This window comes from Balaenoptera ricei, chromosome 3 (assembly GCF_028023285.1).
Source record: "Balaenoptera ricei isolate mBalRic1 chromosome 3, mBalRic1.hap2, whole genome shotgun sequence".
Classification (NCBI taxonomy): Eukaryota; Metazoa; Chordata; class Mammalia; order Artiodactyla; family Balaenopteridae; genus Balaenoptera; species Balaenoptera ricei.
Genome location: NC_082641.1, coordinates 162,411,449 through 162,427,494, shown reverse-complemented (window position 1 = coordinate 162,427,494; position 16,046 = coordinate 162,411,449). Strand labels below are relative to the sequence as shown.

The 16,046-nt window shown below is 55.2% G+C and overlaps 1 protein-coding gene across 2 annotated transcripts; it reads right to left on the bottom strand.

Moving 5' to 3' along the window:
- Window positions 1-6,296: 6,296 nt before the first annotated feature.
- TSPAN17 (tetraspanin 17) lies at window positions 6,297-15,802 on the bottom strand. 2 transcript variants are annotated; one of them, XM_059917779.1, is made up of 9 exons: window positions 15,620-15,802; window positions 11,377-11,427; window positions 11,140-11,286; window positions 10,175-10,345; window positions 8,190-8,315; window positions 7,581-7,628; window positions 6,988-7,104; window positions 6,838-6,899; window positions 6,297-6,351 (listed from the first exon to the last, which is right to left on the bottom strand). In XM_059917779.1, exons 1-9 carry the CDS (start codon window positions 15,704-15,706, stop codon window positions 6,315-6,317), a joined length of 846 nt encoding a protein of 281 aa, XP_059773762.1. In that variant the 5' UTR covers window positions 15,707-15,802; the 3' UTR covers window positions 6,297-6,314. The 2 variants fall into 2 exon arrangements, with proteins under 2 accessions (XP_059773762.1, XP_059773764.1); XM_059917781.1 differs by lacking the exon at window positions 6,297-6,351 and having other exon boundaries at window positions 7,581-7,624.
- Window positions 15,803-16,046: the final 244 nt, after the last annotated feature.

Here is a 16,046-nt window from a genome sequence, read left to right as displayed (position 1 = left end):
CTGCCCAGCCCTCTGAGCCTTTGCTCGGACCCTCCCCTCTACCAACAATGCCCTCCCTAAAAAAAAAAAAAAAAAAAAAAAAAAAGAATGACCTCCCTGTGTCTACCCCATATCCCAAGGGCCAGATGTCATCACCAGCAACGCTCCTGGACCACCTCTACCCTTACCCCCGACAGAAAAACCACTCCAGCCTCTTGGCTCCCAGCCCCTTTGGACCTCACTCTGTGTAATTCTGACTCTACCAGATTGTACTGATCTGTTTGAAAAGACACTCAACCTCTCTCGTAAGAGCAACGCAAAGGAAAACCACGAGAAGAGATGGTTTTCTTCTATCAGATTGGCAAAGATAGAAAGGGTGGATAAAGGCAGTGCTAGCCCTTGCTGCCAGAGCAGGAGGGGCAGGTGCCACCTTAGTAACCGAGTTTGACCTCTTCAGAGCGTAATTTGACAATAGCTATGTAAATTCAAAATGTACCTGCCCTTTGACCTAGCCATTCACTTCCAAGCATTCATCGTCTGAGATACAAGTGCCCAAAGATAAAAGTACCAGAGTGCTCACTGCCTGGAAATGTCCTCCATGTCCATCAGGAGGGTGGTGAGAGTCACTCAGGCCACATCACACAATGGGCATCCCCAACCTCCTGCCCGTGGAGTGAGATAAGCAGAGCACCCATCTCCAAGCTATTGCGGGGAGTCAATCAGTTAATATAAATAAAGTGCTTAGAGGAGCGTCCAGCACAGAGTAAGTATAAGTTCTTGCTATTATTATGGGTTTGCTGTTGTTGAAAAGCATTGGGTGGATCTGTACATACTGATACGTAATTATTTCCCAGAAATGCTGGTCAGTGAAAAATGCAGACAGAGGCCACCAGTGGTGCAGGACGTGGATTGGGTTCTGGCTGGCTTTGTTTCTTGAGGAGATCTGCTTTTGAATGCATAGACCATCTCCACGGAAGTGGACAGGGCTGACAGCAGTGGCTGCCTCCGGGTAGGGGCAGGAGACCGGGAGACAGGGGCGAGAGGAAGATTTGCACGGAGACTTCCACGCAGTTTGCAGTTTTTAACCACATGCCTGCACCATCTATTCAAACAAATAAATCACTCATAAAGACTGGTGATTCACCTGTCTGCGTCTCCCACCAGACCATGAGCCCCCTGAAGGCAGACACTGTGTTGGAGCCACTGCAGAATTCCCAGCCTGGCACACAAAGGTACCTGGCAAATGTTGGCTGATGGGTGAGCTAGCTGGAATTCCATGTGGCCCCTCTGCTGGGACTCCCCCACAAGGCATGATTCCCAGGAGATGCCCACAGATTAGGGATGGGGCATGCTGGAGCAGCCTGGGGAGCATTTGGCCTCAGTGGGAGGCAGACCTGGAAAGCTAATTCCCAGAGGATCATTCCTGGAAGCAGGACCCAGGTGTCCAGGTGCATCCAGGCCTCCAGGAGCCTAAGACAACAGCCTCGATCAAGGGCAGGACCCTCTCTCAGGCCACAGCGCAGACCCCTCTGTATGCAGGAGGCTGATGTCCCCATCTATCTGCATGGTTGCACGAGGGACCAGGGAGGCATTACCGTGGCAACAGCCTTCACAGTGCCAAAGGGCTAATTGTGTGGCTTTCACACCTCTGATGGGCTGAGTTCCAGGCCCCAGATCTGTGGCAATGCAGCCTATCAGGCCGGTGCCTGGGCTGAGGAGCACAAATGATGCCCCTCGGCACAGGAAGGGACCTGCTGGGGCCACCTCTGCCATCAGCCCCGACTTGGGGCCACCCTCCCTTGCAGCCCTCGTCCTGTGCAGTGAACAGTGGCTGCTCCAGCTGGAACCCCAGGAGAGGAGGCCCGGCTGTGTCTCTCACCAGAGCCTTGTGGCGGAAAGAGCCCCAAAGTGGGAAGAGCTTGACTGTCCACTCTCCATGGACAGTCAAGGAAAGGGATGGAGAGGCAAAACATGGCTTATCCCCACAGGGAACACCCCCGAAGTGGAGAAATGAAGCAGCTTTACATGCACAAATGTGACTCTGTCTTCAAAACACGTCACGGGTGTGTGTGTGGGGAGCGGCGGGGGGAAAGCTAGCCCAGCAAGATGCGGACAGTATCCCGCCACTTAACACACATACACACGACGCTGAACACTGTCTCTGAGTGCATAATACGAGGAGGAAATTTTTTAAATGTAAGTGGTCCAGAGGGATCTATAGCTCACAGCTTCAATGTCACTGGGAGAGGAGAGGGGAATAGAATAGGGCAGTAAGGGGACCTTAGAGTCATCCATTTTTTAAGTAGATTGGGTTCCTATTTTTACCTATGCTACCAAAATGATTTAAAGTTAATATAAAAAGTCATTGCTCCATCTTGCTGTCTCATCAAGGCTCCCTCTGATCACCCCATTTAGTGCCGAGGCCTGACCTAGCCCCTACACTCCCAAGGCCCCTTGCTCACTCATATTTCCACAGCAGTGAGGCTCACCGTGCCTGGTCTTCTCCCTTCCTGGGGTGGGGGGGGCGGCCATACCAGCTTGTGTGTGAGGCCAATCCGGCCCACTGCCTGTTTTTACACAGCTCCAGAGCTATATATAAAAGAATCATTTTATGTTTTTTAATTGTTGAAAATCAAAAGAGGGATAGTATTTTGTGACACATGAAAATTATATGAAATTCAAATTTCAGTGTCCAGATGTTATTTGAACATGGCCAAGCCCATTTGTTTGTCTTGTCAAGAGCTGCTTTCTGCTATAAAGGCAGAGTTGAGCGGTTGTGTGACCTGAAAGCCTAAAATATTTACGATTTGGCCCTTTGCAGACAAAGGTTGCCAGCCCTGATCTGGACCGTGAACACCACAAGGGTGGGGGTCTCGTCTTGCTCCCTTATGTATCCCGAGTGCCCACCACAGTGTCTGCCACACAGTTCGGTGCTCAGTAAAGCTGGCTGAATGAGCGAATGGAGGTGTATGTGCTGGAGCATGTCGCTTCAACCTCCTAGAGAAAGTGACCTCCTTCCCAGCTATGTCTGGCAGACATCACCGCCTTCAGGGATGGGAAGGTGGGCTCAGGTCTCCCTGAGCACTGCACTGGGAGAGGCATCTGTGGGGCAGGCAGTGTCATTTGCTCTAAGTCCTCGGAGAATAAAGCAGAGGGTGGCAAGGTCTGGATTTGGTACCAACAGGGTGGGCCCCCAGGTCTCTGGAAGGTGGCATGTCTTCACTTAGCCACGCGGACCTCCCTCCAACGACCCACAGCCCCTCTCTGTCCACAGCTGACTCTGCTGCCTGCGTGGGCTGCGCTTTGGTGCCCTCTGGTGGCCACCACGAGTGTCTCTTTCCAAGGCATGCGCCAGCCACCCTCTGGAAGTGAACCCTGGCCCCAGACTCCATAGCCCATCTGACCTCCTCATCCAGAGATCCAAGGGCTCAATGGTCCGGCTCAATCTGTCCCTTCCAGTTCTTCCCCCGCCCTCCCCCCACGCACAAGGTAGCCTGATGTCAGAAGATGCCCTCCTGCCAAGATGATAGGGGAGCTGCTGGCAGCCTCTCCTCTGGTTAGACTAGGTAGGCCCATGGCTCCTGAGGGTCTCCCAGGCTGCAAGACAATGCCCACCCCTGTCACCTCCAGTGTCCCTGACAGAGGGTGGGAGGGTGACCTTGGTCCCCATGTCCCAGGGATCCTAGTGTGATGGGCAGTGGGTAGCTTATAAGCTTCCTTGTGTTTTCTACACATCCAGAGAGGTCCCATCTGGGTAAGGGCTCCTCAGTCCAAGGAAAAGAACTGCTCCAAGTTCTACTTTGGGGACAGGAGATTTGTCTCTCACCAGCATGAAATGACACGTGCAGTGATCATCGTGTGCTCGTCGCCGCATACACATTGCACCACTACCAAATGTTCCACCAGCCTCTACCAGGAAACCGTGGGCTCCGGGAGGGAAAGGGCAAGTCTGAGCTGCCTCAGCAACCCCAGCCTCCAGCCAGGGCCTACCTGAGTGGATGGAGGGATGGATGTCCTGTAGCAGAACTGAGCTTTGGAGAACTCTGCGTCCGCAGCCAAGGTCACGACCACTCCTTCATCATTCCCGTGCATCTCATTAGTCCTATTTCCAAATATATCCTGGTTCCACCACTTCCCTCTGTCCGTGCCCTCTGCCCCTCCCTCACTCCCACCCCTCCAGCACCCCAGCCTCCCTTATGTCAAGCCCACCCAGCTTCAGGGCCTCTAGGGCAGCTGGTACCAAAACCTGAAATACTGTTCCCCTGGAGCTTCCCAGATATGGGACTCCTTCCACCACCCCAGCAAGGGGTCCCTTCTCCCAGGCATTCCAGCCATCACTGTCTAGCCCATCACTCTTATTTTCTTCATAGCTTATATTACTAACAAAAATGCTTATTTGCCTACTTGTCTCCCCCACGAGAATGCAGCACGAGGGCCGGGACTTTGCCCTTCTCTCTCCTCTACATCCCCAGCGCCCGTGTGGAAGCTCAACTCATGCTTGGGGAACGATCCCTTGCTGTCCCTTACTGGTTTGCACTTCAAGTGTGCAGGTGTCACCCGAATGCGTCAGAAAGGCAGGACGGGTCTGGTGCAGAACTCCGGCGAGAAGGCTCAGATCTGGGTGCCTCCTCCGGCTGTGTGGTGGGCAACTCGCTCCCCTCTCTGAGCCGTTTCTTCATCAGGAAAAGAGTCTCCACCTCACAAGGGGATTGTGAGGTTTGAGGGGGAAAATGAAAAGTAAAAGCTTGTGAAATTAAAAAATGCAAGACGTGCACAATATCGTGAGCTGCATTTATTGTAGTGCACTGGCACCTGTGAGGGACCCCAGGACACTGTCCAGCCTGTGTCTGGGAGCTACAATGCTGGGTGCATACCCCACACCCTCCCCTCCTGGCAGCAGCTCCCACCACCCCTGAATGGCAGAGCAGCCAGGACCCAGGTGGGTGATTATCCCAGAGGGAACTATAGTGACACAGGGGCCAAAGCTGGCCCCCTCCTCTTTTGTTGGGTTTGCAGCATTTTTTTTTCATTAGTTGTCAACACCTTAAAAATAGGGATATTTCACATAAAAACCTGGATTTCTGGCTTCTCCAGATTTCTGACATTAGACCTGCATTCCCACTTTATAGCAATTAGCCACAACTAAATGACAGCCACCAACTTCAGATGGGGACCTGTGCTTTGCCAGTCCCCACCACTATTGTACCTCAAGGTCAGCTGCCATTATCAACTTGATGGTCCAAATATTTTTCGTCATAAAGCAATGTCTCTCTGTGTAGTCTTCAGGAACAGTAGGAAAGTCAGTTGCACTGCAAAGACCTCACAAGTCAAAGGCCTACTTCATTCATTTATACAACCTTAAGAGCATCTGAGTAGGAGCTCTGTGAACCAGCCCAAATCCCTCCTTTTATCCACAAAGGGCACCCTAGGGATGGGTGCAGCATTCACTCCACACACACCCCTTCGTGCAGCTAAGAGGCAGAGCTGAGAGCAGCAGGCTTCCCAAGTCTGAGCCAGTTGCTCCTTTTGAAGTTCTCAAATTCCCTGAACCCAAAGCACTGGTAAGCTGGGTGGACACACCAGGCACTTGGCTGTACCAGAGTGAGGTTGTGGACGAAGCAGCCAGACCCAGGCAAAGCTTGCCGGTGCGCCCTCTGGTGGCCATGAGGCAGCTCTGCAGGCCTCCATGAAGATTTTCGATTTGATTCCAAGTGAGCGAGCCCCTGCGTCAACCACCATGGGCCCCAAAGCAGGCTCCCCCCAACCCCATGTGTGCCAAGTTTTCAACTTCCAACTACTTCCTTCCCCAAACCTTCCTGATCTCCATTCCACCCCTCAGCCACTCTCCTGGGCACCCATCTCAGTCTCCAGTGTGGCTGGGCTCCTCCTAGGCTGTGTGGCCTCTTCAGGGCAGGGTCCAGCCTCCCCATTCTTCACATCCTGGTGCCTCGCCCCAGGCTTAGCCCACGGCAGCCTCGCGGTGTTTGCAGGGAAAAACCCTACAGCAGTGGGGAGGCCAACCCCAGCCTACAGGGTGAGCAGCACAGGCCAGGTGGGTCCCTCAGAGAACAGGAAGCACATGTCCCAGGAGACAATGTCCCAAGAGCTGCTGTGGCCAGATGGCCAATCTTCACAAGGAGCTGGGGAGTTGGACTTTTATGTGAATTATACCAAGTTTTAAAGGTTGGCTCAAATGTATATACTACCCAGGCCAAGAAAACACATTGGCGGATGGCTCCCAGGCCAGGGCCCAAGATGGAGAGCTCTGCTGAGAACCTGCAGCTGATAGAACCTTCAAGACGCTGGGCGGAAGCCAGTGGTTTTCAAGGTTTTGTTTATTTGAGTAGTCTGTAGCCATCGTCATGTTTGATCCTGAGAGGCAAGCAAGGGAGAGAAAATTCTTGGACCCATTTTAGAGTCTGAGACATTGAGGCTGAAGTGGGCTCCTGGCAGGGTCAAGGTCACAGCTAGTGGAGGGAGCTCTGAGATGCGTGAGGCTGTGTCCCACGCAACAGCAGGCCCCAAGCCCACCCCACCTGGCCTGCCCCCTCTTAGCTGTGCCCTTCCTAGTCCCCTGGAGAGCCAACCACCCAACAACAGCTGAGATGGCGGCTCCCTGTGCACACCGACTGGCCACACCCACCCTCCGTGCACACAGCTACAGGACAGGCAGCCCGAGCAGAGCCATGCAGCTCTCTCCATGGGTGCACAGCCCAGAGGCACGCAAGCCCTATGTGGGGTTCAGGTCCAAGCAGAAACACCTCCTGCAGCCTTGCCCATCACGGGCAGAGTTGCGGGGAGGGGGGGGGGTCCCTGGGTCAGCCAGGCGAGTGGCCATGGCCAGCGTGGCAGCCTCACCAGTTGGCCTTCACTGCCTTGATGTCACTCACGAGGTTCTGGGCCAGGCAGATACCAAAGATCTGTAAGACGGAGAGCAGGTGAGGGAGAGGCCACTGGCAGGGCAGGTTGTCCAGGGCAGAGTGAGGGCATGCAGGGCCACAGCGGTACCTGGAGGAGGGCGATGCCCACAAAGATCCCAGCCACGATGATCAGGTTGTCCTGCAGCCACTTTTCAAACTGGCCCACGCAGCCTTTGGTGTGGATGAAGCCCTGCTGCTCCAGCTCCTGGGGACAGATGGGCACCAGGCTCGGCTCAGCCCACCCACCACCACTGCAGGCCCCATCTCAGTCCAGCTTGCTAAGCTCAGCCCCGCCCAGGACCTTACACCTTAGTGCCTGCCGCCTGGAGCTCCACTGCAGGGCCTTCTCCTCATCGGGGTCTCAGCACAGATGCCTTCTCCTCCGAGAGGCCTTCCCTGACTGCCCTGCCCCAATCCCATCACTTCTCTGATTTTATTTTCTTCCAAGTGCTTAGCTGAAATTGTCACATTACTGTTCATATTTCTTTATCCATGTCTTACTGTTTTCTCCCTCTAGTGGAGTCCACTGCCTTGTGTTTGGCAGTACCAAGCCCCGCGTGCCTCCTAGGACTCAGCATCCCCTCCCCCGAAGCCCTGAGGCCTTTTAGAGCCTATAGGGGACCCCCACCTTCCGATCCCAGTGCCCCCAGCTGCCCCCAGCCCTGTCCCCTCCCCTCTCACCAGTTTGAGCCGAACATCGTAGCCACACTGAGTGTTGAGGACATCTTCCTGAGAAGAAACAGGCCAGTGAGCAACTCAGTGGGGGGGCATCCATGGGGTCTCAGGGGAAGCAGATGGAACCATGGATTCCGCCACGTCCACCGCTCCTTAAGCTAGGCTGGCTGGGACTCGTGCACCTCCTTCCCTGATGCCAGGGCGCGTGGCCACACCACCAGCTTGAACTGCTTCATTTTTAGGAACCCTGACAGCTCGAGTTTTGTAAGAATGGGAAGAAACCTGGCCCTCGTTGTCCCTGTGCACCGTGACTGGAGGGATGGCACTGCGAGAAGCTTCTGCTCTAAAGAAAGCCATAAAAGGGTCAGAACCCCCAACCCTGCCACCCCAGCATGGTGGCCCAAGAGGAGCAGTCCCTATCCAACAGGCCTCAGCGCTGCCCATGGACACAAACTCCCCAGCCCGCAGGGCTACTCCCATGTAAGCTGACCTCCCCCGACATCCACATCCACAGCCCCCAGAGCAGGGCGGGGCCGAGCCAGCCCGGGGATGGGCTCTTCCCAGACTGGGCCTGCGAACTGCGAGGCCCACCCCTCCTCACCAGGCCCCACTCACCACAGGGTCCCTGACGCAGCAGGAGAAGGGCACCCCGCAGCGTTCCCGGCTCGGGTTCACGTCAGTGCAGTTGAAGTAGATATTGAGGTTCCAGTCGTTGGGCCCTCGGGCTCCACAGCAAGACCACTACGGGGTGGGAGAAGAACCCCAGGTGAGCCAGGCCCAGCCCAGGAGCCCCATCCTGTCTGGGGACAGGCCCAGGCTGCAGGAAGACAGGGCTGGGCTGGCCGGGAGGGGGCCTAGAGCAGCCAGGCAGGCGGGTATCTCCCCCACAGACAGGCCAGGCCTGGGCCCAGGGCCACCAGAGCAGCTTGAGGCTCCTGCCTGGGTTGGTGGGGGCTGGGGGGAGTAGGAAGGGGCTCCTGAGCTTGTCCCCTAGCCCAAGAAAGGCTGAGAAAAGGAAGGGAGGGGGCAAGGATGGTGTCCCAAGGACTGTGGCTTCCTCCAGGCCACCTTGACGGGTTGGAGTTTCAACCAACCCTGTGGGGAAAGGCACCACTGAACCCCACATCTGTGACCCGTCTCCCCACACTTGCCCCAGCGATTTTTACAGAAGACCTTCTCCCTTCCTCTCTGCCGGGACAGGAGGGCAATCCTGCCACCCTCACAATGATCCCATTCCACTTCACAGATGCTGCTGTCAGCACCTGTATCACCATTACCCCTACCCAGCACATCGTGGGGCTGCAATGAAGCAGGGAGCTCATGATCTAGTGGGGAGACAGGAGCATACAGCCTTAACTCACTGACATGGCACAGGCTGCTAAAAAGCTGGCCCTCAAGGGACCAGCTCAGCGGCAGACACAGGTACACCCCGTGGGCTGGGCCAGGGGAGTGAGGTACGGCCATGTGGCTCTGCCTGCATGGGTCCCAGCACACAGCCTGGCCTCTGCCTGCCTCCTCTCACTCTGTCAGCACCCGCTGCTCCTGCTGGAGAGCACTTGCCCCTCTCTTCATCTCCCTGCTCCTTCTCCTCCCCCAAGGCTGCCCCGAGAGGCCTTCCCCTTCTCCGAGCTTCCCCATTTCAGCCCTTACCACAATTTATAATTCTACACACACACACACACACACACACACACACACACACACGCTTGTTTGCTTTGCTCTTTTATCATCTGTCTCTTCCCCCAGACTACCATCCCCACAAACACAGGTCCCAGCTTTTTTCACCTCTGAATCCCCAGCCCCTAGCCCAGAGCCTGGCACACAATAGGTCCATAACAATTCTGTGTTGAATGAACAAATAAATCACATCCTAACCACCTGCCTCTCTGTTTACTTCTGCCCTGGGTTGAAGCTCCTCAAAGCAGGCACCGGCTCTGGTTCACCTCTGGATCCCAGAGCAGTTCTTGGGGTGGATGGCACCAAAGCAGTGTGACTCTGAGCGTGTGTGACTACGCGTGTGAGTGGGTGAGAACATGCAGGCGGGAGGTGTCTAGGATTTCGTGAACTGTTCACTGACTGCTTCTTCACAGGGGTTAGGTTTGCAAGCTTGAGGGCAGAGCTTCTGGGGGGCGGGTCTCAAACTCGAATATGTTCAGAGGCCAAACAAATAATATAAATGAGGGAAGAGGGCCGACAGGTATAATAAAATAGAGTGGCGGGGACGGGGCACAGTCCCTCTACCAGCAAAGGGGGCAGTGGCAATGTAGCGCCAGCCCATACTGTGGGCCCAGTTTAGTAGAAGAAATCTATATTTTTATGCCACGTTTCCTCCTTTAAGTGTTCTGTAAGCCTGGCCTAGGAGCTGCCAGTTTGGATCCTCTGGCCTCTGTTTCCCAATGCTGTGTCCATGCAGGGCTAGGCACATGGAGATCATCGGGGGCTGGCTTCCTCTCAGACAGGGGCCTTCCTAGCTCGCTTCCTTGGGGCCTGCCTGGCCTGGTGGGCGAGGGAACGGACCCAGCACACAGGGAACTTGCTCCCTCATTCATCTGCCCGGTAGGTGCCTCCTGCACGTGGTCAGAGCTGGATGCTGGACTTACGTATTCCTGAGCAAAGTCAATGAGGTTCTGGAGATCAATGTCGTCCCGATAGGCCTTGACATTGTTGTTGATGAAGAGGTTGAGCTGGTCTCGAATCCAGTCCTTGAAGACGAAGGCCAGGATCCCTGTTGCCAGCTCCAGGAAGAAGATGAGGCCAAGGAACACGGAGAACTGGGGTTGGGGGCACACAGACAGTGGGGGTCAGAGATACAGGGTCTGGGGTTGCCACTGGGTGGGGCTCCAACCTCCTGCACCCCGACCCAAGACAGCCCAGAGTCCCCACCTTCTATCATGTTAGTATTGTTTTATGATGAAAAAAGATAGTGTTGTTCTTACCTACCCTGTTGTCTTTGAGAAACCACTCTCCACACACACATTCAGTTTCTGCGGCTCCGAAGGAGCCATCTCCACCTCGTTCCCCATTCCCATTCCCACATAGAGGACTGGGCATGCGTTAAGAGCCCATCAGTCAGAGCGCTACCTCCCCTGGGACCACAGGGATTGGTCCAGAGGTGGCCAATCAGGACTAAGGAGATGCAATTGAAGGACTCTGGCAGAATGGTTGGGAAGGGAGAACCTCACTCAGCCTCCAGCAGGAGTTCCTGGGAGGGCAGCTTGAAGCCAGCACCCACCCATTCCTGGACATCTTTCCACCCCAAGGGAACTGGAGCCAACCCAGAGGGACAGAGCTGAGAAACAGAGCGACTAGGACAAGTGACACTGTGGTGGCTCCTGGATCCAAATGCGCTGGCAGCTAACACGCCCCTGGGCTTTTCTTAGTGGCCCTTTTAGCTTAGGCCACTAGGTTTCGGTCCCTTACAACAGAAAGGATACTATAAATGTGGAGAAAACAAATCTGGTGATCACTGTTACAATAACATAATAATAAAACTACCATTATTAAGCATGAACTATGCAAGAAGTGGGTGGGAGGAGGTTGGGGTCCCCAGTGGGAGGGCACTCACAAACTTGAGCAGGAAGGTGTTCTCCCGGAGGGCCCCAATGCAGCCGGCAAAGCCCAGCACCGACATGATGCCTCCTACCACTACAAACAGCCACACGGGGTCAAGGCCTCCCAGATCTGTCAGCGCCGAGATGTTGGAGAGAACACCCTGTGAAGGGCGAGCAGAGGCAAATGGGGGGGGCCGGCCCTCCCACCATCTTGACCCAGAGCAGCCCCACACCCTACCCCACCACCTTACCTTCTCACCCCAGGCCCAGAGACCAATGGCCAGGAACAGGGCTCCCAGCACCTGCAGGAGCAGCAGCAAAGAGCTGAGGGCTGGGGCACCAGCATCCTTTCCCACCCCCAGCAGAGCCCCCTCCCCCCTACTGCTCAGGGTCTTCAGGAAGCCAGGGTGAAAGAGAGAAAGAGGGGAAAGGGCTGTAAATGGGATCCAGGGTCCTTTTTTTTTTTTAACATCTTTATTGGAGTATAATTGCTTTACAATGGTGTGTTAGTTTCTGCTTTATAACAAAGTGAATCAGTTATACTTATACATATGTCCCCATATCTCTTCCCTCTTGCATCTCCCTCCCTCCCACCCTCCCTATCCCACCCCTCTAGGTGGTCACAAAGCACCGAGATGATCTCCCTGTGCTATGCGGCTGCTTCCCACTAGCTATCTATTTTACATTTGGTAATGTATATATGTCCATGCCACTCTCTCACTTTGTCCCAGCTTACCCTTCCCCCTCCCCGTATCCTCAAGTCCATTCTCAGTAGGTCTGCATCTTTATTCACATCTTGCCCCTAGGTTCTTCTGACCATTTTTTTTTCTTTTTTTTTTCCTCTTTTTTTTTCTTTTTTTTAGATTCCATATATATTTGTTAGCATACGGTATTTGTTTTTCTCTTTCTGACTTACTTCACTCTGTATGACAGTCTCTACGTCCATCCACCTCACTACAAATAACTCAGTTTTGTTCCTTTTATGGCTGAGTAATATTCCACTGTATATATGTGCCACATCTTCTTTATCCATTCATCTGTCGATGGACACTTAGGTTGCTTCCATGTCCTGGCTATTGTAAATAGAGCTGCAATGAACTTTTTGGTACATGACTCTTTTTGAATTATGGCTTTCTCAGGGTATATGCCCAGTGGTGAGATTGCTGGGTCATATGGTAGTTCTATTTTTAGTTTTTTAAGGAACCTCCATACTGTTCTCCATAGTGGCTATATCAATTTACATTCAGGGTCCTTTCAATCTTCCCAAGAATGCATCTCAGTGTTTCTTCCCACAGGACACAGCTTGGAAGACTGAACCGTCCCCAGCCCTAAGACAGACAAAGGCAGGCCCCTTCTTGGAACTCAGAACTGGAGCAGAGGATGGCCAAAACAGTCCCACCAAGCGGCAGCAGCTGTTTCCTGAGCCTCTGTTCTCACCCCAGGCCTATGTTAGGGTTCCAGGCTCCTGGCATCCTCTCTGCCCCCTCCCAAGTCTGGTTCTCCTGCTGCCCTGCAACTCTGTGACTGCCACCTCATTCCCGTCCCACCCTTTCAACCTCTATCTAGCAGAGTACATGTTTGTAGTTCACAGCCAAAGACCCCTGAATGACAGGGAATCCCAATTCAGCCCCAGATCAGCAGAGGGGCACCAGCCTAGGCCTTCTAAACACCACCCACTATCCCACCTCATTTCCGTACTGGGAAGAGCCCTGGATATCGAGGGCAGCTGCCTGAACCCAGGCAGGACATCTCATCTCAGAGGGAGAGTGCTCCTCTGGCCCAAGCCCAAGGCCGTGACCTCATCTCTTCAGACCTCCCTCTCCCACCTGCTTTCTCTGCAGCCTCCTTGCCCTCAGCACAGAGCCTCAGTCAGCTCCACCCCTGACCTGCCACCTTTAGCACCTTCCCCTCTCCAACCCCAGGCTCCTCCCACTGCTGTACTCTTTTTCTAGAAATATTTTTCCTTCCCTCCCCCACACTGGATCTGGGATGTGACACCAAACATCACTTCTCCTGCCTCATCCCACTTGACCCGCCCATGGCCTTTAGGCGAATGATCACTACTTTCTCTTTCCCAAACCTCTCCGTGGTTAACGCAATGCCATTCTTCCTCCTGCCCCTTCTCAGCCTCCCTCCTACAATGCTCTGCTTCACCTGCGCCATGCACATGGCTACCCCCCTCCCCCACCAGGTTCCAACCTCAGCCTTCTACCCTTCTTCTTCTCACACTCATCTTTCACCCCATCATGACACTGGCATCTCCTGATCTCCACCCAAACCTCTCCCTGGCTCTAGAGCCCTTAGTCCACCTGCCTGCTGCAAACGCCTCCATGTCCCAGGATCCATTCTATGCACCAGAAATACATCAGGGAATAGGACACATGAGCTCTCAGCCCTCATGGAGTTTACACTCCAGTGGGGGAAATCCACAGTGAGCAAACAAGGTAATTTCAGATACCAACAGAGCCATTAAAGGAAATCAAACAGGGTGATGAAATGGGGAGTTACTAGGGTAGTGGGGGCATGTTTCAGTTAGGGAGCATGGTGACATTTTAGCTGAGGTTTGAATGATGAAAAGGTGCATTGAAGAGAAGAGAATCCAGGTGCAAGTACTGGCAAAGGCCCAGAGGTAAGATCATGTTTGGCGGTGCAAGGGACAAACTGAAGGGCAGCAAGACCAGACAGCACAGGGTGCTGTGGGCCACGGGGAGGAGTCTGGACTGTATTCTAGTGAGAAAAAACTGGAAGGTTCTGAGCAGGGTAACATAAGGGTCTGCTTTCCATTAAAATAAAAAAATCTCTGGGCCTGTTTCACAGGTACCTCCTTCAGGCCACCTTGACCCAAAACCAAACCCCCAAGTGGCCCAGTCCTGTCAGTTCAGCCTCATAACTTCCCCTGGAGCCTTCCTCACCTTTCCCACCCGCCACCACCCCAACTAGAGGGCCCCAGCCCTCCTCCCTGGTCTCCCTACCTCCAAACTCTGCCCCTCACTCACCCTCCCTGTGTCAGCCAGGCAGATCTGCCTCCAAAACAGAAGCTAGAACATACCCGTCACACAGCACTGAAGCCTTCAGTGCTACCCTCTGCCCTCAACATAAAACTCAAACTCTCTGCCCCAGCCCTGGGGCCTTTCACACTCAGGCTCCCCACCCTGGGGGACCCTGGAACAAGCCTGGGTCTCTCATGCCTCTCGCCCCTTGACATCTGGGGGCTCCCTCTGCTTAATGCTCTGCCTCACCTCCATCTACTGCCCACTGAGCTGTCACCTTGGCTCTGCACTTACTGGCTGTGTGACTCTGGGTTAAATGATTTAACCTCTCTGTGCCTGTTACTTCACCTGTAAAATGTAGATAATAAAGTAGCTGCAAGAATACAGTAAGTTATAATTCATTTAATCTGCGTAACAGTCCTGAGGGGCAGGCTTCATTATCACCCACTCGCTGCCAGGGAAGCTGAGGCCCAGAGGGAAGTGACTTGCCCACTGTCTCACAGCTAGGCCTGCTTCGCCCAGAGCCTCAGACTTCCCTGACTAGCGCTCTCTGCACATGGCTCACACCCTCGAGGCTGGGCACTGCTGAGGCCAAAGGGTACCCACATTGCATGAGCAGCATGTGGGTAGAGGGCAGTGCCACTGAGCCCTGCTAAACAAAACTGAATGTGCCTGGCATTCTGACCCAAGACGTCAGAAGCAGAGACTGCAGAGGCAGCAAGTAGCCTTGGAGATATGGGATGGGGAGGGAGAAGGGAAAGATGACTTGGCAGGGCCCAGGGCTACAGATGCCACCCTGGGAGGGTCACCAGCAGCTCCCTTCTCCAGGCAGGGGCAGCCCCACCCTGGAGCCTTGGTTTGGTCAGCTGTGGATGTTGAATTCTGTTCCCCAGGGCCAGCTCTCCTGGCCTCTCATCAGGAAATATCCCCTGTCCCCGGCCGAGAACTAGGGCGATTGGCCCTCCCTGCCCGCAAGCCTCTTTCGGGTGGGGGGGGGCTTCGACCTTTGACCTACCCCTCCCCCTTTGTAGGAGCTTAAGGCGAGGCAGCAGGCTCAGGTAATGGAGGGGTAAAGGGGCAGGAGACGGGATCCCATCCTTCGAGGAGGCTCTCCTCCCTACGGGTAAAACCAGGGTTGGGGCTCCGCGCACCCCCGACACCCCAGGGTAGCAAGGGGGCTGGGAGGGAGAGGGGGTGCCCGCACTAAGCGTGCCGTGGGGTCTTCACGGAAACACCTCCCATTTCTCCGCCGGGCCTCGGGAAGACCCCGGAAGACTACCCTCCCCCCCACTACCGCAGTGGCTGGGACCCGTCCCCTGCAATCCGGGCCTCTTCGTAGTTCCCTCGGGTGGTCCTGGGGGTGGGCGTGGAAGTGCGAGTGGGAGGAAGGACTGGGGGGACGGTCCCAAGCCCTTGTGGCAGAGAGTGTCTCCCCCTAGTAGGGGACTGAGGCTCCTTCTCCCGCCATCCCCAGCACAGGGCCCAGAACCCACCCCGCGCTCACCCAGAAGACGATGTTGAAGCCAAACAGGAAGTATTTCCCGCAGCAGCCGACCTCGGGTTCCTGGAAGTGCTGGTGCTTGCCGGGCATGGTGAGCGGCCGCCCGCCGGCCCGGGAACCGGAGCCGGGGGCTGGGCCCAGCCCTCTGCGGGCCGCCCAGGGCTGGAGCCGCCCGGGGCCTAGCCCGGCGGCTGCGGCTTCATGGCCGCGGCCACCCAGAGCGCCCGTCGGGCCCCGTCCGCCCCCCAGGGTCCGCCCCGCAGGGACCGCCCTCGGCTCCCGGACCGCCCCCTGCTTGGTCCCCCTCAGAGCCCCACCTCTAGGCCTGACTCCGCCCCCCTCCATAGGCTCCGCCCCCAGCCTTACTCCCCTTTGGAGCCCAGTCTCTGGGCTTGGCTCCGCCCCCTCCCGACTGTCCCCCTCCGGACCC

Coding starts and splice junctions, on each gene's coding strand:
- TSPAN17 (XM_059917779.1), bottom strand. CDS start 15,706: ATGCCCGGCAAGCACCAGCACTTCCAGGAACCCGAGGTCGGCTGCTGC. Junction 11,428..15,619: donor GCTTCAACATCGTCTTCTGG/GTGAGCGCGGGG, acceptor CTGCTCCTGCAG/GTGCTGGGAGCCCTGTTCCT. Junction 8,316..10,174: donor TTGACTTTGCTCAGGAATAC/GTAAGTCCAGCA, acceptor CCCACCCCGTAG/TGGTCTTGCTGTGGAGCCCG.